Source organism: Phocoena sinus, chromosome 1 (assembly GCF_008692025.1).
Source record: "Phocoena sinus isolate mPhoSin1 chromosome 1, mPhoSin1.pri, whole genome shotgun sequence".
NCBI classification, from domain to species: Eukaryota; Metazoa; Chordata; class Mammalia; order Artiodactyla; family Phocoenidae; genus Phocoena; species Phocoena sinus.
This window is the reverse complement of record NC_045763.1, coordinates 65,003,267-65,030,353: the sequence shown is the minus strand read 5'-3', so window position 1 is coordinate 65,030,353 and position 27,087 is coordinate 65,003,267. Positions and strand designations below refer to the sequence as shown.

The 27,087-nt window shown below is 36.1% G+C and overlaps 1 protein-coding gene across 1 annotated transcript in view; it reads left to right on the top strand.

The window, feature by feature from the left end:
- Positions 1–27,087, top strand: part of LRRIQ3 (leucine rich repeats and IQ motif containing 3) — a 187,855-nt gene that overhangs the window by 9,964 nt on the left and 150,804 nt on the right. Inside the window, exon 3 of the mRNA XM_032653134.1 lies at positions 13,326–13,459. Within this exon, the coding sequence (XP_032509025.1) occupies positions 13,326–13,459 (134 nt within the window). The remainder of the gene's footprint in view (positions 1–13,325; positions 13,460–27,087) is intronic.

Sequence of the window (27,087 nt, the reverse complement as noted above, 5' to 3'; positions counted from 1 at the left end):
GGGGTGTATATGAAATTGTAATGGTTAATACGTGATTGCCAAGTATAGAAACTTTTCTGAGAAAATTTTGGACAAAGGAAACATAATGTCTTAACTGTAGACAATATGATTAATGGAAAGCCTTAAAAAAAAAGTGAGATGATACTATAATGTATTTTTAAGCTGAGGGAAATTAGTTTTAATTTTTTAAAAAGAGGTTGAAAATGTCAAAAAAAAAGGGAATAATTGAAGAAAAATGTTGTGGAGAAAGCATTAATAGAACGCATCACAACTGGAGTAAGCCTGAAAGAGATATAAGTACACCAAATTCCAGCAAAATTTTTATGAGTTGTAGAGATTTAAAGAAATCTATTTGAATAAAAGTTTTTCAGTTTACCTATAAATTTTTATTCATTATTTTTGATAGAAGCAATGTTCTTTTGGTTATTTGTTGATTATTGAAAGATTTTATTTAATTTATAGCAGTATAAACAAACACTTGAGAAAGTAATAAATGACAACCTATGGGGATATTTATTTATTTAGTAGTGTTTGAAATACATTTTCAAAACATTTAGTTCCACTTATTGAGTATAAGAACATTATGAAAACTGAAAAATTATAATGAACCTCATAATATTTCACACAATTTTTTCAATAAGTATTATTCTTTTATCAGAAGGGCATGGACGTAGAAATTTAAGAAGTCTATGTTCATTCTAAAAGAACAAATTAATGTGATTAAAACTTGTGCCTGTTCCCTGGTGGCGCAGTGGTTGAGAGTCCGCCTGCCGATGCAGGGGACACGGGTTCGTGCCCTGGTCCAGGAAGATCCCACATGTCATGGAACGGCTGGGCCCATGAACCATGGCCGCTGAGCCTGTGCGTCTGGAGCCTGTGCTCCGCAACGGGAGAGGCCACAACAGTGAGAAGCCCACGTACCAAAAAAAACCAAAAACCAAAACAAAAAACTTGTGCCCAGAAGAGGAGCTTCAAGATGGTGGAAGAGTAAGATGTGGAGATCACCTTCCTACCCACAAATACATTAGAAATACATCTACATGTGGAACAACTCCTACAGAACACCTACTGAATGCTGGCAGAAGACCTCAGACCTCCGAAAAGGCAAGAAACTCCCCACATACCTGGGTAGGGCAAAAGAAAAAAGAAAAAACAGAGACAAAATAGGGACAGGACCTGCACCAGTGAGAGGAAGCTGTGAAGGAGGAAAGGTTTCCACACACTAGGAAGCCCCTTTGCGGGCAGAGACTGCGGGTGGCTTCAGAGCCACGGGGAGAGCGCAGCAGCAGGGGTTGTGGAGGGCAAAGCGGAGAGATTCCTACAAAGAGGAGTGGTGCCAACCAGCATTCACCAGCCCAAGAGGCCTGTCTGCTCACCTGCCGGGATGGGTAGGGGCTGGGAGCTGACGCTCGGGCTTCGGTCGGTTCCCAGGGAGAGGACTGGGGTTGGCTGCATGAACACAGTCTGAAGGGGGCTAGTGCACCACAGCTAGCTGGGAGGGAGTCCAGGATAAAGTCTGGAGCTGCCGAAAAGACAAGAGACATTTTCTTGCCTCTTTGTTTCCTGGTATGGGAGGAGAGGGGATTAAGAGCACTACTTAAAGGAGCTCCAGAGACGGGCGTGAGCTGGGGATATCAGCATGGACCCCAGAGACGGGCATGAGATGCTAAGGCTGCTGCTGCAGCAAATAAGAAGCCTGTTTGCAAGTACAGGTCACTATCCACACCATCCCTCCCAGGAGCCTGTGCAGCCTGCCACTGCCAGGGTCCCGTGCTCCAGGGGCAGCTTCCCTCTCCCCAGCCCGAGGGAGCCAGAGCCCCCAAAGCTGCTGCTTCTTTAACACCGTCCTGTCTGAGTGAAGAATAGATGCCCTCAGGCGACCTACATGCAAAGGCAGATCCAAATCCAAAGCTGAACCCCAGGAGCTGTGTGAAGAAAGAAGAGAAAGGGAAATTTCTCCCAGCAGCCTCAGGAGCAGTGGATTAAATCTACACAATCAACTTGATGTACCCTGAATCTGTGGAATACCTGAGTAGACAACAAATCATCCCAAATTGAGGAGCTGGACTTTGGGAGCAACAATATATATATTTTTTTCACTTTTTCTCCTTTTGTGAGTGTGTATGTGTATGCTTCTGTGTGTGATTTTGTCTGTATAGCTTTGCTTTTACCATTTGTGCTAGGGTTCTGTCTGGTTTATTTTTTATTAAAAAAGTTTTTCTTAGTAATTATTCGTTATTTTTTTATTTTAATAACTTTTATTTTACTTTATTTTATCTTCTTCTTTCTTTCTTTTTCTTTCTTTCTTTCCTTCTTCTTTTCTCCCTTTTATTCTGAGCCGTGTGGAGGACAGGCTGTTGGTGCTCCAGCCAGCCATCAGGGCTGTGCCACTGAGGTGGGAGATCCAAGTTCAGGACACTGATCCACAAGAGACCTCCCAGCTCCACGTAATATCAAATGGTGAAAATCTCCCAGAGATCTCCATCTCAATGCCAAGACCCAGCTCCACTCAACGACGAACAAGTTACAGTGCTGGACACCCTATGCCAAACACCTGGGAACACAACCCCATCCATAGCACAGAGGCTGCCTAAAATCATGATAAGGCAACTGACACCCCAAAACACACCACCAGGCTTGGACATACCCACCAGAAAGACAAGATCCAGCCTCATCCACCAGAACACAGGCACTAATCCCCTCCACCAGGAAGCCTACACAACACACTGAACCAAACTTAGCCACTGGGGACAGATACCAAAAACAACACAAACTGCAAACCTGCAGTCTGCCAAAAAAAGATGCCAAACACAGTAAGTTAAGCAAAATGAGAAGACAGAGAAACACACAGCAGATGAAGGAGCAAGGCAAAAACCCACCAGACCTAACAAATGAAGAGGAAATAGGCAGTCTACCTGAAAAAGAATTCAGAATAATGATAGTAAAGATGATCCAAAATCTTGGAAATAGAATGGAGAAAATAAAAGAAACATTTAACAAGGACCTTGAAGAACAAAAGAGTAAACAAACACTGATGAACAAAACAATAAATGAAATCAAAAATTCTCTAGAAGGGATCAGTAGAAGAATAACTGAGGCAGAAAAACGGATAAGTGACCTGGAAGATAAAATAGTGGAAATAACTACTGCAGAGCAGAATAAAGAATAAAAAGAATTGAGGACAGTCTCAGAGACCTCTGGGAAAACATTAAACACACCAACATTCGAATTATAGGGGTCTCAGAAGAAGAAGAGAAAAAGAAAGGGACTGAGAAAATATTTGAACAGATGATAATTGAAAACTTCCCTAATATGGGAAAGAAAATAGTTAATGAAGTCCAGGAAGTGCAGAGAGTCCCATACAGGATAAATCCAAGGAGAAACATACCAAGGCAAATATTAATCAAACTATCAAAAATTAAAATCAGAGAAAAAAATATTAAAAGCAGGAAGGAAAAAACAACAAATAAAACAAGGGAATCCCCATAAGGTTAACAGCTGGTCTTTCAGCAGAAACTCTGCAAGCTAGAAGGGAGTGGCAGGGCATAGTAAAAGTGATGAAGGAGAAAAACCTTCAACCAAGATTACCCAGCAAGGATCTCATTCAGACTCAATGGAGAAATTAAAACCTTTACAGACAAGCAAAAGCTAAGAGAATTCAGCACCACCAAACCAGCTTTACAACAAATGCTAAAGGAACTTCTCTAGGCAGGAAACAGAAGAGAAGGAAAAGACCTACAATAATAAACCAAAAACAATTTAAGAAAATGGTAATTGGAACATACATATCGATAATTACCTTAAATGTAAATGGATTAAATGCTCCAACCAAAAGATATAGATTGGCTGAATCGATACAAACACAAGACCCATATATATGCTGTCTACAAGAGACCCACTTCAGCCCTAGGGACACATACAGACTGAAAGTGATGTACATAAGTCAAATAATTGTGCTGTACACCTTAAACTTATGCAGTGCTATATGACAATTATATCTGGGAAGATAGAGTAGATGTTTCTCTTGTAAAGTACTGCTCAATTCCCTGGACATTATATACATTATATAATTACTATTTATTATATAAGGTATTATATAATGTTATATATTATAGAAATTCCTTGGACATTATATACAGAACAAACATAAAAAGACTATGAGTAATGAAGAGCAGAAACTGACTGGCTAAGGCAATCAGAACCTGAGGAATGAAAATGATGGAGTGAGTTTGCTGTTTTGCTGTTTTTTTTTCCTTTATATATACTAAAATTTTAGCTGAAGAAGGCAGTAACCCAGAAAGGCCAAAGGGTGCAAACAAAAAAACAAAATACCAGAAATACAAATAGAAGTATCTTTTCTATCCAAACAACCAAGAAACATTCAGTCTAGTAAAACAGATAACTTTTAGGCGATAACCACAGAGAGAAAACTGGTCCTTCCTGCACCCATCCCAGTAAAGCCTGAATGGAGATCCTGGACTTCCATCCTTGTGAGGCTCTAATGAGGCAACCCAACACCTATTGGGTGGTGTCAGAGGAGTCCTAATGGAGATCAGGACTTTCACAGTTGCTCAGCTATAACAAGACTACACCCATAGCAGTGTCAATGAAGAGCACATAGAAGTTGAAACTCCCAGCTACACACAGAAGTAACAATGAGCTCTCCTCCCCAGCTGGGGGTTAGTAGGGGCTTGAGTGGTGAGGAACTTGGACTTCTACCTCCCCCTTGAAGTAACATGATAATGACTCACATTTCCCCTGCTGGAACAGTGTCAGACAAAGCCAGCTAAAATAGAAATTTTAAATAACAATGAAAGTATTATAATACAAAAATATCTAGGTTTCAGGCAAAAGTCACTCAACATACAAAGAACTAGGAAGATCTTAAACTGAGTGAAAGGAGACAATCAATAGATGCCAGCACTGAGAAGATAGAATTGTTAAAATTATCTGATAAATTTTAAGTAGCCATGATAAAAATACTTCAATGAGCAATTATAAACATGCTTGAAACATGTAGATATAGAAGGCCTCAGCAGAGTAACAGTAGCAGTAAAGAAACAAATGGTAATTTGAGAACTCAAAAATACAGTACCCAAAATAAAAAGCACAGTAAATGAACTAAACAGCAGAATGGAGGGGAAAGATGACATAATGAAGGAAAGGAAAGATAGAAATTACCCAATATGAATAACAGAGAGAAAAAAGACTGAAAAATAAAAAAGAACAGATATTCCACGCAAATGGAAATATATTCCATGCAAATGGAAACTGAAAGAAAGCAAGTGTAGTTATAGCAGACAAAATAGACTCTAAGCTGAAGACTGTAATAAGAGACAAAGAAGTTCATTATATAATGATAAAAAGGTCAGTACAATAAGAGGTATAACATTTGTAAATATTTACATACCCAAAATAGGAACACTTAAATATATAAATATTAAGAGACTTGAAGAGAGAAATAGACAGCAATATAATAATAGTAAGGGACTTTAATATCTCACTTTCAACAATGGATAGATCATACAGACAGAAAATCAGAAAGAAACATTGGACTTAATTGTTAGAGCAGATGGACTTAACAGACATAGGAATTGTATCCAAGAGCAGCAGAATACACATTCTCCTCAAGCAAACATAGAACATTCCCCAGGATAGATCATATGCTAGGCCACAAAATAAGCCTTAACAAATTTAAGAAGATTGAAATCATATTAGGTATTTTTCTGACCATGATAGTATGTAACTGGAAATCAATTACAAGAAGAAAACTGGAAAATTCACAATTATGTGGAAATTAAACAACATACAACAGCCAATGGATCGAAGAAGAAATAAAATATATATATCTTGAAACAAATGAAAATGGAATGACAGCATAACTTATGGGATACAGCAAAAGTTGTTTTGAGGGAATTTTATAGTGATAGATGCCTATGTTAAGAAAAAAAAAAAAGAACTCAAATGAGCAACCTAACTTTACACCTCAGGGAGTTAGAAATAAGAAGAACAAATTAAACCAAAGTTAGTAGAAGGAAGGAAATAAAGAAAGATCAGAGTGGAAATAAACAGAATAGAGACTAAAAAGACAACAGAAAAATAAGTGAAACTAAGAGGTTTTTTTTTTGAAAAGATAAAATAGACCAACCCTTTGTTAGACTTAAGAAAAGAGAGAGGACCTAAGTGAGTAAAATTAGAAATGAAAAAGGAGACATCAAAATTGATACCACACAAATACAGAGGATTATAAGAGACTGCTATGAACAATTATATGTTAACAAATTGGACAACTTAGAAGAAATGGATAAATTCCTAGAAACATACAACCTACTAAGACTGAATCATTAAGAAATAGAAAATTTTAACAGACTGATTACTAGTAGGGAGATTGAGTCAGTAATCAAAAACCTCCCAACAAAGAAAAGTTTATAACCAGATGGCTTTACTGGTGAATTCTACCAAACATTTAAACAAGAATTAATACCAATTTTTCTCACACTTTTCAAAAGAATAGAAGCTAAGCAGACACTTCCAAACTCATTTTACAAGGTCAGCATTACTCTGAAATCAAAACCAGTTGAGGACACTACAAGAAAAGAAAATTACAGACCAATATACCTGATGAACATGAATGCAAAAACCCTCAACAAAATATTAGCAAACCAAGTTCACCAATACATTAAAATGATATACACCATGATGAAGTGGGATTTATCCCTGGGATAAAAATATCCCTAACAAATGTAAGCATAAAAATCTATAACAAAATATTAGCACATACAATTCAGCAATATGTAAAAAGAAGTATATACCGTGAGCAAGTGGGACTTATTCCAGGTATGCAAGGCTGGTTCAATATTTGAAAAAATCAATTAATATAATTCACCATATCAAAAGACTAAATATATATATATATATAAAATATCATATCAATTCATGGAAAAAAAAATTTGACAAAATTCAACATCCATTCATCGTTAAAAAACTCAGAAAAATAGGTATAGAGGGATCTTCCTCTTCTTTATAAAGAACATCAAGATAAAACCTACAACCAACATTATGCTTAATGGTGAAAGACTGAATATTTTCTCCCCAATATTGGGAGCAAAGCAAAGATACCTGTTCTCATTTCTCTTGTCAACATGCTGCTGGAAAGTCTAGCTAGTGGAATAAAGTAAGAAAAGGAAATAAAAAACATACAGATGAGAAAAGAAGAAATAAAACTATTTGCAGATGAAATGATCACATATGTGGAAAATACCACAGAATCTACCAAAAAAATCTCTTAGAACTAAAAAGTGAGCTTAGCAAGGCTGCAGGGTTCCAGGTAAACAAACAAAAATCAATCATATTTCTATGTACTAAAAATGAATACCTGGTCACCAAAATTAAATATATAATGTCATTTATAATCAATCAAAAGTGAAATACTTAGGTGTAAATCTAACAAAATATGCACAGAACTTGATGGATAAAATATAGCCTTTTCAATAAATGTTACTTGGAACAATTGCGTGCGCACACACACACACACACACAAAAGAGCCTCAATGTAAGTTTCACAGCTCATACAAAAATTAACTCAAAATAGATCTTGGAGTTAAATGTAAAACTTAAAACTAAAAAACTTTTAGGAAAATAAAACTGAAAGAAACCTTTGGGATCTAGGACGAGGCAAAGACTTAGACGTGATGCTAAAAGCACAGTGTTTAAAAAGAAAAAATGGTAAAGTGTACTTCATCAAATTAAAAAAAAATATATATGTGCTCTGTAAAAGACCCTGTTAAGTGAATGAAAAGATAAGCTCAGAGTTGGGGAAAGTATTTGGAAGTGAATATTTTTTAAATGATAATAGGTACTTCAAGTGGTGGAAATTTGTGTAAAGTTTTTGTTCTTGTCTGTGATTTTCTTCTTTTCTAAAAAATTTATTGTGTTTTATTATTATGGTTCTAAATTTTATTTTGTTATCTAATGTTGCTTGATTCAGGTGAATTTTTTTTTTTTGATTTGTGAATTGACTATAGTGTGTTCCCAAAGTGTTTACCAGTGATCCTTAGAAATAGTTATAAAATAAAAAATCTTCCTAGCTTTTGTGGGGAGTTTCACACAGGGACTCACCATTTCATGTGACTATTAAAGTGAATATATTACAGATGGAATAAAGAAGTGAAAACTGCATGTGTTAATTCTATTTGAAATAAATACTTGTGGGATTAGTATGATTTACATTTTTCCATTATGCTGAGAAAATCTGTGTCAAATTAGGAAATTCTGATACAAAAAAAAAACAAATGGAATAGAAAATGGTAGACTTTAGGGACTAGATACATATAAAAGAAATAAAAACATGGAAAAAATAAAGAAAAAATTAAATATGTACAAATGTACTGAGAATATCAAATTAATTGGAAATCTCTTTATGTAATTACATGCAGTCTGCATGGAACGTAGTTTTAGATTTTTTTTTAAAGTACTCTTCCTGTTGGAACACAAAATACTCTCTTCCATCTGAGTCATTTTTACAAAAGTCTTTACTTTTCTTTTGAAATGCCTCATTATGCTTTATACCAGGGTTAACAGTAGCCCTATTTTCATCCCAGGGTTACAATAGCAAGTGGTAGAGTATAGATATTTCATTATTCTATCATCTGTTTTGTTGATTCTTGATAGTATTTTGCCTAAGCATGCGTTGTCCTTTGTTAAGCTTTTTCTACAATTCTTTAATTCCTTTTATTGGATTGAAAATATTAGTACTAATCATCTTTTATAGTTTATTTATTAATTTTTAAATTTTACATTGTTAGTTTGGATAAATTGCTTAGTATATTCCTCTACTAATTTTTTTAAGTATCAAATAAGGCATACAGAAGTCCTTAAACTGTTGACAGATAACATTGTTTGGATGCTTGGAATGTTTTAGCACTGTTCTAAGTGCTTTACAAATATTTTCTCACAAAAACCCAGTGAGGTTATCTCTGTTTTACAGATGATGAATAGGGGACAGGTGGGTTACTTACCCTAGATCACATAGCTAGCAAGTGGTAGAACTGGAATTTAAACCCAGGCAGTTTTTCTCCAGAGTCATCACTCACATAGTGGAGGAAATGCATTACTTTCCCTTAGAAAGTAGATACATCCATTTGTCCTCAGATATCAAATGGTTATGCCATTTGTTCAAGTTTGCAGTGATATCTTTATTGGCATTTTACTGGATAATTGTTTTAGGACATCATAAAACTTGAGTATTGTCTTGAGGTTACTTTTTTTCTGGCAGGGACACTAACTCCACCCACAGCTGATGATTATTCGTTTTATCTCTTTAAAGAGATGAGTTATTCACACGTTGGTGGGAAGCAGGACTCTGCTGTAAACTGCAGTGTGAGCTTAATGGTTCTCTGCTGGTGAGAACTGCAGCATCTGACCAGGACCACTTAAACCTAGTCATCTAAGTTCCCTCCTGTATTCTTCTCCCTCCCTTCTTACTTATGCAATCAACCTCCCTGCTCCCAAACTACCGTAGGGGAGCAAAAATAATTTTCTCTCTACCCTTCTGCGTTCTTGGCTGAGACCCCTGTAATATAAGACAGATTACAAGAGAAAAACAAACAAAAGTTTACTAACATTTATACCTCATGTATACTGAGAAGATACCCAGGGAAAAATGAGTAACTCCCCGAGGTGAGAATTCATGCTTATATACCATCTAAATAAGGAAAGGGAGGGAGGGTGTAGGCCTCTTATGAGCAAGTAAATTATTATGTTTTTTGGTACATGGACCTCTCACTGTTGTGGCCTCTCCCGCTGCGGAGCACAGGCTCCAGACGCGCAGGCTCAGCGGCCATGGCTCATGGGCCCAGCCGCTCCGTGGCATGTGGGATCCGTGTCCCCTGCATCGGCAGGTGGACTCTCAACCACTGCACCACCAGGGAAGCCCCTATGATATAATCTTTTATTTAAATGTTATCCTTTACTGGTTTCTGGTATAGTAGTGATTTCCTGTAATTTTATGGGTTTTTTTTTTTTATCACATTTGGTCTCATGGTGTGTGTGTGTGCATGTGTGTGTTTGTGTGTGTGTGTATGTTTGTGTTTAGGGTAACAGGCTGAGGGTGGGGCAAAGTCCAGGGGACTAGGGGAAGGAGAGAGAATCTTAACCAAAGTTTGGTTAACAAGCATTTTATTCTGACTGCTCAGTATAGACAAAGCAGTTAAACTAATCATTAATAGGCAAAGAATGTGAATTTAGAAAGTCTGTCAGGGCCTTGTCAAAGACGAACAAGAGGGACGTTCATGGGTACAATCTAAGTAATATGGTGGAAGCGTTCTTCTTTGAATAAAACCATTTCCTGAAATAAAGGGTTAAGGAGATTTCTTAACCTTCAGTGTTTTCCAGGATCACAGGGCTCAGATAAAATTCAACATTGCCAAGTGTGACAAATAAGTTATTAACACAGGATAATATTGTAGAAGGATATTAAACTCAGATCAATGTCAAGAAAGACTTCTTTGAGGAAAGAACTGAGTCTCCAAAAGACTAAGATAGTAAGACAAGTAATTGAGAAGGGCAGTCAAGAAACTGGAATGGCATGCAAAAAGCATTGAGGTTTGATTATCAGGTAGTTTTCAGGAATGCAAGTGGTTGAATATTGCCAGAATGGAAGGTATTATATATAGGGTGAAGGAAGATGAGATTGAGAAGGTAAGAAGGGACTAGATCAAGGATTTTGTGTGCCAAGTCAAGAAATTTGTAATTAATCTTTCAATCATATACCAGCAAAAATGCCATATCATCATATCATATCATTGCATTTTGAAAAGTTCATTCTAGCAATAGTGCATATTATGATTTGAAGGGAGTAGGGAGTAGGGATTATTTCAGATATCAGGACATTTTTAGTAAGTTAGAGAAGTGATAAAGACATGCAATAAAGCAATGGTAGAGAACAGAAGAAAATGTAGAGATCACATGCTTAGGATGTTGAATATATTGGATCTAGCAATATTTGGATATGAAGAAGTGAAAGAGAAAGATAGCCTGGGATGGTTCTAGGGTTTCTGGGTTAGGTTCATATGGGCAATAGCACCATCCACTAAGAGCATGTGAGAAAGCAGGTTAAGGAAGAAGATTCATGTTTGAGCAAGTTGAATTTACAGGAATTTATTGCACTTCACTTTACTGTACTTCACACATAATGCAGTTATCACAAATTGAAGGTTTGTGGCAACCCTGCATGGAGCAAGTTTATAAGTGCCATTTTTTTTGACAGCATTTACTCACTTCATGTCTCTGTGTTACATTTTGGTAATTCTCACAATATTTCAAATATTTTCATTATTATTATATTTGTTATGAGGATCTGTGATTAGTGATTTTTGATGTTTCTACCGTAGAAAGATTACAACTCGCTGAAGGCTCTGATGATGGTTAGCTTTATTAGCAATAAAATATTTTTTAAATTAAGGCATGTACATTGATTTTTTAGGCAATGCTATTGCACACTTAATAGACTACATTATAGTGTAAACATAATATTTATATGTACTGGGAAACCAAAAAATTCATGTGACTTGCTGTATTTCAATATTCCCTTTTTGTGGTGGTCTGGAACTCAATCTGCAGTATCTCCAAGGTAAGCCTGTAATTGGATAATCAGTATGACCATATTGTTCTGTAGCTCCAGAGAGAGTTCCTGCTTAAAGTGAGAAATCTGAGAGACATCAGGACATAGGTGAGTGTTGGAGCTGTGGATTTGGTTGCAGTCATCTGGACAGTGTGTTCAGATTGAAAAAAGACAAATGGAGAAAATCCTTTCAGTGTGACATTAAGTAGGGTATGGATAGGTCTTTAAAAATTCCAGAAGTAAACATTAGTTATAGGAAAACCAAGAGTGTGGTGTACAGAAGCCAAGGGAAGTGCTTCAATGAGAAATGTCCAAAGATAATTTTGTAAAAGTATTAGATAGGATGATAGGGATAGAAGTCAGTGGATTGAGATACAGGAAGAGAGAAGGTGGGACAGCAAATATGGAATTCTGTTTCAAGGACTCTTAATAAAAGTTAGATACAAAGGATGGAGGGTTGGGATGTGTATGATTATTTGTGTGTGTGCATTTTACAGATGGGTGAGACTACATCATATTTATAGGTGAGGCATAGGGACAGTAGCAGGGAAGTAATTGAAAACAGGGAGATTAAACTTAACCATGATGGAGAGCCAATCTTGGACAAGAAGTGAGATACTTCTTGATTTAAGATTAAGTAGAAGTTGCTTCTATTCAGTATAGATATATAAGAGTTAAGTGGGAATATAGTTAAATTTGTAGGGAAGGGAGGAGTATTAGTTGATAAAGTTCAGACTTGATAGTCCTATATTCTCTGTGAGAAGGAAGCAAGATGTTTAGTTAGTGCTAGGGAAAAGGCTTTATAGAGAATAGTACTGAAGGTTTACAGTAGCTCCTGTTGGAAACAGAAGCAAGCCAGGGCCAAGTAAAGGATTTGCTAATTAGCAATGAATGTTTGTAAGTATAAATCTGAAGTAGTACTAATCTACAAGGCTTTGTGATTTTTTTTTTTTTAGCAGCTGATTAAGTGTATATGTAGTAAAGGTTTTTTTTTTTTAAACATGATGGGGTTGATAATTTTCAGAGTAGGTACCTTACAAAGAAATGTGTTAGGTTTTTAATGCATAATTCTTACATTCAAGACATAACTAAAGTGGCTTTTTCTAGCCAGTCAAATGATCAGTATCATATAAGGAGTCTATGATCCCAAATAAAAAATTTGCAGGAACAATAATCTTAGAGATAATTTCTTTAAAGGCAATATAGAATATCTTTCCCCAGGGGAATGTGCTGTCTTCCAGTAAAAGTGTGCAACATTCTAGTTAAGATGCCACAAAGTTTTGAACTACTGTAAGTTGTTTTATAAATCCATCATGTATCAGTTTCCTCTGTGATGATCCACAGAATACTTTTAGAGTTTCATTGGATGTCTATTCATGCCATTATCTTTCAGAGATCAATGTGATTATGGGCAAAATTTTAAAACTGTGATAGCAGATTGTGAGAAGAATCTAGAATGGAGAAAGTTGTCCTCATTGATCTTGCATTTTTTTTGTAGAGAATTAAAATTATTTGGTGCTACTAATTCTTGGTCTTCTGATCTAATAAAAATAGATATGAAAATATATTTATTATTTAACTGTTATGTGTATAATAAGATACCCGTGAATGTTTTAATAGTTTATACCATCAGACTTCCAAGTTAAAATATCTTTTGGAAATATTTTCATGAGCTATAAATATTAAATATATTTTCTTTATACAGGGATCAACCTATAAGGATGAAATTGATAATATCAAATTTATTATTTCAAAAATTAATGAAATTCTGGCTCATAACTCACCAGTTTTGATTGTTCAAAGATGGATACGTGGTTTCTTAGTTAGGAAAAAAGTGAGGTATGTTTTATTTTCTTCAGTATTTGAATATTAAAAGATGATTAAAAGACATTTCTCTAATATATGCTTTTTTGTATTCCCTATCAAAATGGTACTTTATAGATTATTTAAACTAATTTTTAGGAGCACACCACAGATTCTATAGTAATATAACATTAAGCATAATCAAAATTTGATTCTCTTATTTTTTCTTTTAAATTGACCATATAAATAACTAATCATTAAAGTTTTTATTAATCATTGTCTGAGTAATTCTGACAGTTATTTTAAATTAAACTTAAAAACAGTCAAAAATATATATTACATTTCTCTCATGTAATGGGATATAATAGAAATATAAGCCATGTACAATATAACATGAGAGAAATATAAACCATATATATATATATGAGGATTTTGCATTTTGTTTGAATATGAAGAGAGTTTTGCCAAAATATCTGGTACCACGTCAGTCTACATTACCCTTTGATTAATGCTTCTTCCTCTCTCTTTGTTCCTTACATCCCTTTCGAGTAGCTGACATTTTACAAACAGAGGAAAACTTTTCCTATAAGAACCTCTCAACATTGTACTTGGGGAGATAAGATAGGATACTCTGTCATCAATTTATTTTAGTCATGACAAACATCAAACATATGAAAAAAGAAATGAACATTCTCTTATAGTTTATTCTCAGATGCTAAATGGGAGAATTCATAAGATAGAAATAGAACATGGCCCTGAAATATAGGTAGGATTAAATAGATCTGGAGCTGGCAAATAGACATTCCCTGAGAAAGAAAGATTAGGACATTTCACTGAAATGATATTCAACATTCTGTGGTAAGACAGAGGGGATGTTCTTATGTGTTAGCCTGCATGTGCTAAATCACAGATGGCAATAGCCCTGATTAAGAGAGATAGTATGAGAGAAAAAACTGAACATAATATAGTGCCTGCAACTTCTGAGGATGAAGTTCTATATACTTTTCAAACCAAGGTCAAAGTGTGAGAGAGAGTGGGTTCATCAGTGGGGGAAAAGTAAAGTGATTTGGAATAAAAGATGTGAAAAGAATCAGGCAATTGCTAAGAGGTACATATTTATTTAAAATATTATTTCTATCTCATATGTTCCATTTAAATTAAGTATGCATTTTCTGTGAAATAAACATCTAATTAAAGGGATTTGTCTTTAGTTTATGCCCCTGGGACTGAGTTTTTCTCTCTTAGAATCAAATTTCCTTTGATATTCCTGTAACACGAGATAAAAACTTTGTACATGGAAACAATATCTGAAAATTCAGCATGCATGAAAAGAATTTGAATGAGCTTTGTGGGGAGAAATGTCAGTAGTAATAATATGTCACAGTGGTTCGATACAGACTGACTTGAATTCTTTTTCTCTTTAAAATGCTGTTCCATTAGGCACATTACTTAACTACTCTGGGCCTGAATTTCCTCATATGTTAAATGGTAGAGAGCAGGGACTAATAGCAGTACTTAGTTCGCTGCTTGCTTATGAGAATTGAGATCATGAATATAAAGCACATAGCATCTGGCAAATGTGGATATTACATTCTTATTAGCTGCTATTTTAAAAATATTATTATTGCTGTTCTTCTACCTTATGCTGTCTGCATTATATGATTTTATGGGAAACTTACTCTTTCCTTGGATTTCTTGCTCCTTTCCAATTACATTTACCACAGCATGCACAGAGCAATCTTTCAAAATTATAAACCTAATCTTATTCACCAACCTAAAAATCCTCGAGTTGCTCTCAATTTGTTTAGGGAAAACTATTGTGATATTTGCCCCTGCAATGTTTAGCACATACTTTCATTATCAACACTTACAATACTGAATTGAAGTTGTCTGCATAATTATCTATATCTCCAAATGTACTACATACTCTGTATCTATAGTATATAACAGAGTGCTTGACACATGTTAAATGCTCAAAAAATATTTGCTGAATTGATGAATATATTAATAAATAGAGAGACTGTGCAAGCTAGAATCAGAAAAATATTTCTGGATTCATTTGTGGAAAAGCAAAAACAGAAACAACTAAGAAACATGCAAAACTACCCTGAGAGGTGCCTGTGGATTCCTCCAACCTAAAGCTCCAAGTTAGTAGTCCTCTCATATGTCTATTTCTAGCAATGAAAAATGTCTCCCTAGGTGCAAATATTTTGTACTCTGCTTGAAATTTGTTCACTTAAACTGGTTGTAATTTTATATACAGCCTTGAAGTACTGTCTAAATTTAGAAAATTATTATGATGAATGCTGTTATCTTTTTTTAACATCTTTATTGGAGTATAATTGCTTTAAAATGTTGTGTTAGCTTCTGCTATATAACAAAATGAATCAGTTATATGTATATGGGGATATATGTATACATGATGCTGTATCTTCTGAAGTGGTATTATTCTAATATAAATGATATGGTACAAGGGAGGCATACTTTTATTCTTAGAATGAAATATTGGGATCAGATTGGCAGCCTCCTAAACCTAAGTAAGGGTAACTACACTGAGGTCACAAGGAGGATTATTAGTTGGGTCAGTGGGATGTAAAAAAAGGTAAAAGAATGAAAACAAACATTTGTTGAATGTGTGGTGTATGCAAATTGGTATGCAAATACCATGTTAGGTATTTTAATCCACTTTATATCATTTAATACAGAAGAGCTTTTGAATTTGTCCTGTATTTTCTATCCTATGGATGAAGAATTAAGAATTTAAACTTGGTTGAGAGGTTGGGATATGTATCCAATGGCAGACAGCTGTGGTGTGTTGGATATTTGTGGTCAGTTATAAAGAGATGAAACGGTGTATGTTAAATCTACAAGTGTTACGTTCTTTTGTTTAACATAGCCCAAATTCTGTGCTCTTTTTACTTCTATTTCTGAAGACCTGGAAACAGCTATTTTCCAAAGAGCCCTAGTATTTTTAGTAGGGAATGGTATTTAGGACCCAAGGTCTGGGCACTAAATGTGTTCATTGCTACTGGAGTGTCATGGTTCTTAGGCTATTTCAGCAGACAGAATAGAAAATGGATTTTTTAAATCATAAATTCATATTTCTAATGCTAATCCAACACAGAAGGTTCTTCACTGACTTCTTCTTTCCATATTACACTTCCCTTCCTCCACCATGTGAATTCTGGTTGCTAACATTATCAGTAATGTTACTCATTAGCTGAATCCTAATTAACACAAAATAGTTGCAGGATTACTATACATAAACTGCTATCAACAAGAAACATTTAATAAAGTTAAAATGTGTTAAAGGATTTTTTTGTCTTTAGATTGGAGATATATAGTTAAAATAATTGTTTTTTAAAAAATAATTGTTGAATGGCTACTTAGTATAATCATAGTATATTAGTTCCTTATCTAATGATTTTATTTCTTTTTAATTTTTAAAATCTTTCTTATTTTCATCTTCCATTTCTCTTAGGGTATTTTCTGTTATGTTCATTATAATTATCCTTCTCCTAGGTTAGTATTTATTTATAAAATGAGTTTTAAATGTCTATTCTGAGGCCTATCATTGCATTTCTAAATTAGTCTAATTCTAGTTTATGTGGTCTTGTATGTCTTTTATGATTTTCTTGATACCTTTTAGTTTATTTTTTAAAATAAGGCTATTTTATTTTAGATTAGTTTCAGTTACACAGAAAAATTAAGCAGGAGGTACAGAGGTTTCCATTATACTCTCAGCCCCTACCCATGCATAGCCTCCCCCATTATAAACATTCCCTATCAGAGTGGTACATTTTTTTTTAAATTGATGAACTTACCCTGACATATCATAATCACCCAAAATCTATAGTTTACAGTAAACTCTTGGTATTGAACATTCTGTGAGTTTGGACAAATGTACAATGACATATATCCATCATTATGGAATCACATTGTTTAATTTTACTGCCCCCTAAAATCCTCAGTCCTCTGCCTAGTCACCCCTATCCCCCTCTCTAACTCTGTCAACCACTCATCTTTTTATTGTCTCCATAGTTTTGCCTATTCCAGAATGTCATATAGTTAGAATCATATAATATATACGCTTTTCATATTGGCTTCTTTCATTTAGTAACATGGATTTAAGATTCCTCTGTGTATTTTCATAGCTTGATAAGATAATTTCGTTTTAGAGCTGAATAATACTACATTGTCTGGATGTACCAGTTTCTTTATTCATATACCTACTGAAAGATGTATTGATTACTTCCATATTTTAGCATTTATGAATAAACCTGCTATAAACATTGATGTGCAGGGTTTTTTGTGGACAGTTTTCTGCATCTTTGGATAAATACCAAGAAGCACAATTGCTGGATTGTATGGTAAGATTTTGTTTAGTTTTATAAGAAATTGCCAAACTCTTTTCCAGTGGCTATACTATTTGCGTGCCCACCAGCAATGAATGAGAGTTCCTATTGCTCCACATCTTCACCAGCATTTGGTGTTATTGTTCTGGATTTTGGCATGTGTGGTTGTATCTTATTGTTGTTTTAATTTGTATTTCACTGGTGATATATAATGTGGAGCATCTTTGCATATGCTTATTTGTCATCTATATATCTTTTTGGTGAGGTGTATGTTAAGGTATTGGCTTTTTAAAAAAAATGAGTTCTTGTTGAGTTTTTTTTTTTTTCTTGAGTTTTAAGAGTTCTTTGTATATTTTGAATAACAGTTCTTTTATAGGTGCCTTTTTCAAAAATTTGTTCCTAGTCTATAGCTCATATTCTCATTCTCGTAACTTTGTCTTTTGTGGAGCAGAAGGTTTTTAATTTTAATGAAGCCAAGCTTGTCAATTCTTTCTTTCATGGATTATGTCTTTGGTGTTACATCTAAAAAGTCATTGCCATACCCAAGGTCATCTAGGTTTTCTCCTATGTTATCTTCTAGGAGTTTTATAATTTTGCACTTTACATTTATGTAATAGATCCATTTTCGAGTTAATTTTCATGAAAGGAGTAATTTCTGTGTCTAGTTTTTTTGCGTGTTCATTTTCTGCACGACTATTTTAACATCATTGGTTGAAAAGACTATCTTTGCTCCATTGTATGGCCTTTGTTCCTTCATCAAAGATCAGTTGACTATATTTCTGTCTATTTCTGAGTTCTCTGTTCTGTTCCATTGATATATTCTTTTGCCAGTACCACATTGTCTTGATTACTGTAGCTTTATAGTAATCTCGAAGTTGGGTGGTATCTCAGTCCTCTAATTTGTCCTTTTCCTTCAATTGTCTTAGCTATTCTGGATTTTGTACCTCTCAATAGAAACTTTAGAATCAGTTTGTCAATACCTATACAATAACATGCTGGTATTCTGATTGGTATTGCACTGAATATATAGATAAGTTGAGAAGAACTGATATCTTGTCTATATAAAATCTTCCTATCCATGAACATGGAATATCTCCTATTTATTTAGTTATTTGCTTTTGTTCCTCAGATTTTTTTAAACATCTTTATGGGAGTATAATTGCTTTACAATTGTGTGTTAGTTTCTGGTTTATAACAAAGTGAATCAGCTATACATATGCATATATCCCCATATAGAAAAGTTTTTAAAAAGTTCTCCTTGGGGCTTCCCTGGTGGTGCAGTGGTTGAGAGTCCGCCTGCCGATGCAGGGAACACGGGTTCGTGCCCCGGTCCGGGAAGATCCAACATGCCGCGGAGTGGCTGGGCCCGTGAGCCATGGCTGCTGAGCCTGCGCGTCCGGAGCCTGTGCTCCGTAACGGGAGAGGCCACAACAGTGAGAGGCCCGCGTACCGAAAAAAAAAAAAAAAATTCTCCTTGTGCCTAAGAAAATAATATATCTTATTGTGGATAGTTACAAAAATATAGAAAGCTACAAAGTTAGATTAAAATTCCCCTTACCTTATCATGCAGTGATAACCACTTTTTTCCCCCATTTTAAATTATTTTTAACATCTTTACTGTAGTATAATTGCTTTACAATGGTGTTAGTTTTTTTTTAAACATCTTTATTAGAGTATAATTACTTTACAATGGTGTGTCAGTTTCTGCTTTATAACAAAGTGAATCAGTTATACATATACATATGTCCCCATATCTCCCCGCTCCTGTGTCTCCCTCCCAACCTCCCTATCCCACCCCTCTAGGTGATCACAAAGCACCAAGCTGATCTCCCTGTGCTATGCAGCTGCTTCTCACTAGCTATCTGTTTCGGTAGTGTATATATGTCCATGCCACTCTCTCACTTTGTCCCAGCTTAATCTTCCCCCACCCCATATCCTCAAGTCCATTCTCTACTAGGTCTGCATCTTTATTCCCATCTTGCCCCTAGGTTCTTCTATTTTCTTTTTTTTTTTTTTTCTTTTTAGATTCCATATATATGTGTTAGCATACGGTATTTGTTTTTATCTTTCTGACTTACTACACTCTATATGACAGTCTTTAGGTCCATCCACCTCACTACAAATAACTCAGTTTCGTTCCTTTTTATGGCTGAGTAATATTCCACTGTATATATGTGCCACATCTTCTTTATCCTTTCATCTGTTGATAGACACTTAGTTTGCTTCCACGTCCTGGCTATTGTAAATAGGGCTGCAATGAACACTGTGGTACATAACTCTTTTTCAATTGTGTTTTTCTCAGTGTATATGCCCAGTAGTGGGATTGCTGAGTTGTATGGTAGTTCTATTTGTAGTTTTTTAAGGAACCTCCATAATGTTATCCATAGTGGCTGAACCAATTTACCTTCCCACCAACAGTGCAAGAGGGTTCCCTTTTCTCCACACCCTCTCCAGCATTTATTGTTTGTAGATTTTTTGATGATGACCATTCTGACTGCTGTGAGATGATATCTCATTATAGTTTTGATTTGCATTTCTCTAATGATTAATGATGTTAAGCATTCTTTCATGTGTCTGTTGACAATCTGTATATCTTCTTTGGAGAAATGTCTATTTAGGTCTTCTGCCCATTTTTGGATTGGGTTGTTTGTTTTTTTGATATTGAGCTGCATGAGCTGCTTGTAAATTTTGGAGATTAATCCTTTGTCAGTTGCTTCATTTGCAAATATTTTCTCCTACTCTGAGGGTTGTCTTTTCGTTTTGTTTCCTTTGCTGTGCAAAAGCTTTTAAATTTCATTAGGTCCCTTTTGTTTGTTTTTGTTTTTATTTCCATTTCTCTAGGAGGTGGGTCAAAAAGGATCTGGCTGTGATTTATGTCATGGAGTGTTCTGCCTATGATTTTTTCTAAGGGTTTTATAGTGTCTGGCCTTACATTTAGGTCTTTAATCCATTTTGAGTTTACTTTTGTGTACAGTGTTAGAGAGTGTTCTAATTTCATTCTTTTACATGTAGCTGTCCAGTTTTCCCAGCACCACTTATTGAAGAGGCTGTTATTTCTCCACTGTATATTCTTCCCTCCTTTATTAAAGATAAGGTGACCATATGTGCGTGGGTTTATCTCTGGACTTTGTATCCTGTTCCATTGATCTATATTTCTGTTTTTGTGCTAGTACCATACTGTCTTGATTACTGTAGCTTTGTAGTATAGTCTGAAGTCAGGGAGCCTGATTCTTCCAGCTCCAATTTTCTTTCTCAAGATTGCTTTGGCTATTTCAGGCTTTTGGGGTTTCCATACAAATTGTGAAAATTTTGTTCTAGTTCTGTGAAAAATGCCATTGGTAATTTGATAGGGATTGCATTGAATCTGTAGATTGCTTTGGGTAGTATAGTTATTTTCACAATGTTGATTCTTCCAAACCAGGAACATGGTATATCTCTCCATCTATTTGTATCATCTTTAATTTCTTTGATCAGTGTCATAATTTTCTGCATACAGGTCTTTTGTCTCCTTAGATAGTTTTATTCCTAGGTATTTTATTTTCTTTGTTGCCATGGTAAATGGGAGTGTTTCCTTAACTTCTCTTTCAGATTTTTCATCATTCGTATATAGGAATGCAAAAGATTTCTGTGCATTAATTTTGTATCCTGCTACTTTACCAAATTCATTGATTAGCTCTAGTAGTTTTCTGGTAGCATCTTTAGGATTCTCTACATAGGGTATCATGTCATCTGCAAACAGTGACAGCTTTACTTCTTCTTTTCCAATTTGGGTTGCTTTTATTTCTTTTTCTTCTCTGATGCTGTGGCTAAAACTTCCAAAACTATGTTAAATAACAGTCATGAGAGTGAGCAACCTTGTCTTGTTCCTGATCTTAGTGGAAGTGCTTTCAGTTTTTCACCATTGAGGATGATGTTGGCTGTGGGTTTCTCATATATGGCCTTTATTATATTGAAGTAAGTTCCCTCTATGCCTACTTTCTGGAGGGTTTTTTATCATAAATTGGTGTTTAATTGTGTCAAAAGCTTTTTCTGCATCTGTTGAGATGATCATATGGTTTTTATTCTTCAGTTTCTTAATATGGTGTACCACATTGACTGATTCATGTATATTGAAGAATCCTTGCATTCCTGGGATAAACCCCACTGGATCATGGTGTATGATCCTTTTAATGTGCCTTTGGATTCTGTTTCCTAGTATTTTTTTGAGGATTTTTGCATCCATGTTCATCAGTGATATTGGCCTGTAGTTTTCTTTCTTTTGGACATCTTTGTCTGGTTTTTGTATCAGGGTTATAGTGGCCTCGTAGAATGAGTTTGGGAGTGTTCTTCCCTCTGCTCTCTTTCAGAGGCGTTTGAGAACAATAGGTATTAGCTCTTCTCTAAATATTTGATAGAATTTGCATGTGAAGCCCTCTGGTCCTGGGCTTTTGTTTGTTGGAAGATTTTTAATCATAGTTTCAATTTCAGTGCTTCTGATTGGTCTGTTCATATTTTCTATTTCTTCCTGGTTCAGTCTCAGAAGGTTGTGCATTTCTAAGAATTTGTCCATTTCTTCCAGGTTGTCCACTTTATTGGCATACAATTGCTTGTCGTAATCTCTCATGATCCTTTGTATTTCTGCAGTGTCAGTTGTTACTTCTCCTTTTTCATTTCTAATTTTATTGATTTGAGTCTTCTCCCTTTTTTTCTTGTTGAGTCTGGCTAATGGTTTATCCATTTTTTTAATCTTCACAAAGAACCAGCTTTTAGTTTTATTGATCTTTGCTGTCATTTCCTTCATTTCTTTTTCATTTATTTCTGATCTGATCTTTATGATTTCTTTCCTTCTGCTACCTTTGGGGTTGTTTTGTTCTTCTTCTCTAATTGCTTATGTGTAAGTTTAGGATGTTTATTTGAGAGGTTTCTTGTTTCTTAAGGTAGGATTGTATTGCTATACACTTCCCTCTTAGAACTGCTTTTGCTGCATCCCATAGGTTTTGGGTCGTCATGTCATTTGTTTCTAAGTATTTTTTGATTTCATCTTGGATTTCTTCAGTGATCTCTTGGTTATTAGGTAGTGTATTTTTTAGCCTCCATGTATTTATATTTTTTACAGATTTTTTTCCAATAATTGATATCTAGTCTCATACCATTGTGGTCAGAAAAGATACTTGATATGATTTCAATTTTCTTAAATTTACCAAGGCTTGATTTGTGTTGCAAGATATCACATATCCTGGAGAGTGTTCCATGAGCACTTTAGAAGAACGTGTATTCTGTTCTTTTTGGATGGAATGTCCTATTAATAGCAATTAAGTCCATCTTGTTTGATGTATTGTTTAAAGCTTGTGTTTCCTTATTTATTTTCATTTTGGATGATCTGTCCATTGGTGAAAGTGGGGTGTTAAAGTCCCCTACTATGATTGTGTTACTGTTGCTTTCCCTTTTATGGATGTTCACGTTTGCCTTAGGGATTGAGGTGCTCTTATGTTGGGTGCATAAATATTTATAATTGCTATATCTTTTTCTTGGATTGATCCCTTGATCATTCTGTAGTGTCCTTCTTTGTCTCTTGTAATAGTCTTTTTTTAATGTCTATTTTGTGTGATACGAGAATTGCTACTCCAGCGTTCTTTCGGTTTCCATTTGTATGGAATATCTTTTTCCGTTCCCTCACTTTCAGTCTGTATGTGTCCCTAGGTCTGAAGTGGGTCTCTTGTAGACAGCATATATATGGGTCTTGTGTTTGTATCTATTCAGCCAGTCTATGTTGGAGCATTTAGTCCATTTACATTTACAGTAATTATTGATATGTATGTTCCTATTACCATTTTCTTAATTGTTTTGGGTTTGTTATTGAAGGTCTTTTCTTTCTCTTGTGTTTCCTGCCTACAGAAGTTCCTTTAGCATTTGTTGTAAAGCTGGTTTAGTGGTGCTGAATTCTCTTACATTTTGCTTGTCTGTAAAGTTTTTGATTTCTTCGTCGAATCTGAATGAGATTCCTGCTGGGTAATCTTGGTTGTAGGTTTTTCCCTTTCATCACTTTAAATATGTCCTGCCAGTCTCTTCTGTCTTTCAGAGTTTCTGCTGAAAGATCAGCTGTTAACCTTATGGGGATTCCCTTGTATGTTATTTGTTGTTTTTCCCTTGCTGCTTTTAATATTTTTTCTTTGTATTTAATTTTTGATAGTTTGATTAATCGGTGTCATGGCATGTTTCTGCTTGGATTTATCCTGTATGGGACTCTCTGCCCTTCCTGGACTTGATTAACTATTTCCTTTCCCATATTCAGGAAGTTTTCAACTATAATCTCTTCAGATAGTTTCTCAGTCCCTTTCTTTTTCTCTTCTTCTTCTGGGTCCCCTATAATTCGAATGTTGATATGTTTAATGTTGTCCCTGAAGTCTCTGAGACTGTCCTCAATTCTTTTCATTCTTTTTTCTTTATTCCTCTCTGCAGTAGTTATTTCCACTATTTTATCTTCCTGGTCACTTATCCATTCTTCTGCCTCAGTTATTCTGCTATTGATTCATTCTAGAGAATTTTTAATTTCATTTATTGTGCTGTTTATCATTGTTTGTTTGCTCTTTAGTTCTTCTAGGTCCTTGTTAAACGGTTTTTGTGTTTTCTCCATTCTGTTTCCAAGATTTTGTATCATCTTTACTATCATTATTCTGAATTCTTCTTCAGGTAGACTGACTATTTCCTCTTCATTTGTTTTGTCTGGTGGGTTTTTGCCTTGGTCCTTCATCTGCTGTGTGTTTCTCTGTGTTCTCATTTTGCTTAACTTCATGTGTTTGGGGTCTCCTTTTCACAGTCTGCAAGTTTGTAGTTCCCGTTGTTTTTGGTGTCTTCCCCCAGTGGCTATGTTGGTTCAGTGGGTTGTTTAGGCTTCCTGGTGGAGGGCACTAGTGCCTGTGTTCTGGTGGATGAGGCTGGATCTTGTCTTTCTTTTGGTCAGTTCCACGGCCGGTGGTGTTTTTTAGGGTGTCTGTGACCTTATTACGCTTTAAGGTAGACTTTCTGCTAGTGGGTGGGGTTGTGTTCCCATTCTTGTTATTGTTTGGCATAGGTGTTCAGCACTGTAGCTTGCTGGTCATTTAGTGGAGCTGGGTCTTGGCGTTGAGATGGAGATCTCTGGAATATTTTTGCTGTTTGATATTATGTGGAGCTGGGTAGTTTCCAGTGAACCAATGTCCTGAACTCAGCTCTCTCACCTCAGAGGCACAGGCCTGACAGCTGGACAGAGCACCACGACCCTGTCAGCCACATTGAAAAGGCAAAAAAGGAAAAATATATATAGATTGTTGCTCCCAAAGTCCACTGCCTCAATTTAGGATGATTCATTGTCTATTCAGGTGTTCCACAGATGTGGGGTACATCAAGTTGATTGTGGAGATTTAATCTGCTGCTCCTGAGGCTGCTGGGAGAAATTTCCCTTTCTCTTCTTTGTTCACACATCTCCTGGGGCTCAGCTTTGGATTTGGCCCCACCTCTGTGTGTAGGTCGCCTGAGGGCATCTGTTCCTGCTCAGACAGGATGGGGTTAAAGGAGCAGCTGATTATGGGGCTCTGGCTCACTCAGGCTGGGGGGAGGGTTGGGTACAGAATGTGGGGCAAGCCTGTGTTAGGAGAGGCCAGCGTGACGTTGCAACAACCTGTGGTGCTCCGTGTGTTCTCCCGGGGAAGTTGTCCCTGGATCACGGGACCCTGGCAGTGTCGGGCTGCACAGACTCCGGGGAGGGGAGATGTTGATAGTGACCTGTGCTTGCACACAGGCTTCTTATTGGCTGCAGCAGCAGCCTTGGCGTCTCATGCTCACCTCTGAGGTCCACGCTGATTGCCGCGGCTCACGCCCATCTCTGGAGCTCGTTTAGGCGGCACCCTGTATCCCCTCCCCTCGTGCACCTCGAAACATAGAGGCAAGAAAAAGTCTATTTCTTCTTCGGCAGTTCCATACTTTTTCCTGGACTCCCTCCTGGCTAGCTGTGGCGCACTAGCCCCCTTCAGGCTGTGTTCTCACAGGCAACCCCAGTCCTCTCCCTGGGATCCGACCTCCAAAGCTGGAGCCTCAGCTCCCAGCCCCCACCCGCCCCAGCAGGTGAGCAGAAAAGCCTTTCAGGCTGGTGAGTGCTGGTTGGCACTGATCCTCTGTGCGGGAATCTCTTTGCCTTGCCCTCTGCACCCCTGTTGCTGTGCTCTCTGCTGTGGCTCTGAAGCTTCTCCCCTGCCACCCACTGTCTCTGCCAGTGAAGGGGCTTCCTAGTGTGTAGAAACTTTTCCTCCTTCCCAGCTCCTTCCCAGAGGGGCAGATCCTGTCCCTATTCTTTTGTCTTTGTTTTTCCTTTTTTCTTTTGCCCTACCCAGATACGTGGGGGAGTTTCTTGGCTTTTGAGAGGTCTGAGCTCTTCTGCCAGTGTTCAGTAGGTGTTATAGGAGTTGTTCCACATGTAGATGTATTTCTGATGTATTTGTGGGGAGAAAGGTGATCTCCATGTCTTACTCTTCCACCATCTTGAAGGTTTCCTCTTTCTACATCATATTTTATATTTTTTTGTTTTCTGTATCCCTTAACTCCTTATTGTGGATATAGATAAACTTACTACTTTTCTCTTTTAACCTTCCTACTAGCTTTATAAGTGCTTGGTTCACTACTTTTATTGCATGTTTGCCTTTACCGATAACATTCTTCCTTTCATAATTTTCATATTTCTAGTCCTGGTCTTTTCTGCTTAGAAAAGATCCTTTAACATTTCTTTTAAAATTGGTTTGGTGATATTGAACTTTTTTAGCTTTTGCTTGTCTGCAAAAACTTTTTATTTTTTCTTCAAATCTGAATAAAGTCTTGACAGGTAGAGTATTCTTGGTTGTAGGGGTTTTCCTTTTATCACTTTGAATATATTGTGCTACCCTCTTCTGCCCTGCAAAGTTTTTGATGAAAAGTCAGCTGACAGTTTAATGGGAGTTCCCTTTTCCTTCACTAGTTGCTTTTCTCTTGCTGCTTTTAGGATTGTCTCTCTGTCTTCAATTTTAGCAATTTTAACTATAATGTGTCTTGTTGTGGACCTCCTTGGATTCTCCTTATTTGGGACTCTGTGTTCTTCCTGGACCTGGATGTCTGTTTTCTGTCCCAAGTTAGGGAAGTTTTCAATAATTATTTTTTTCAAATAAGTTCTCTTCCCTTTTCTCTATCTCTTTGCCTTCTGGGACCCTTATAATGTGAAAGTTATTATGCTTTATTTTTCCCAGAGTTCTCTTAACTATTCTCATTTTTTAAACTTCTTTTTTCCCCTTATTTTCTATTTAGCTTGGGTGATTTCCACTACTCTGT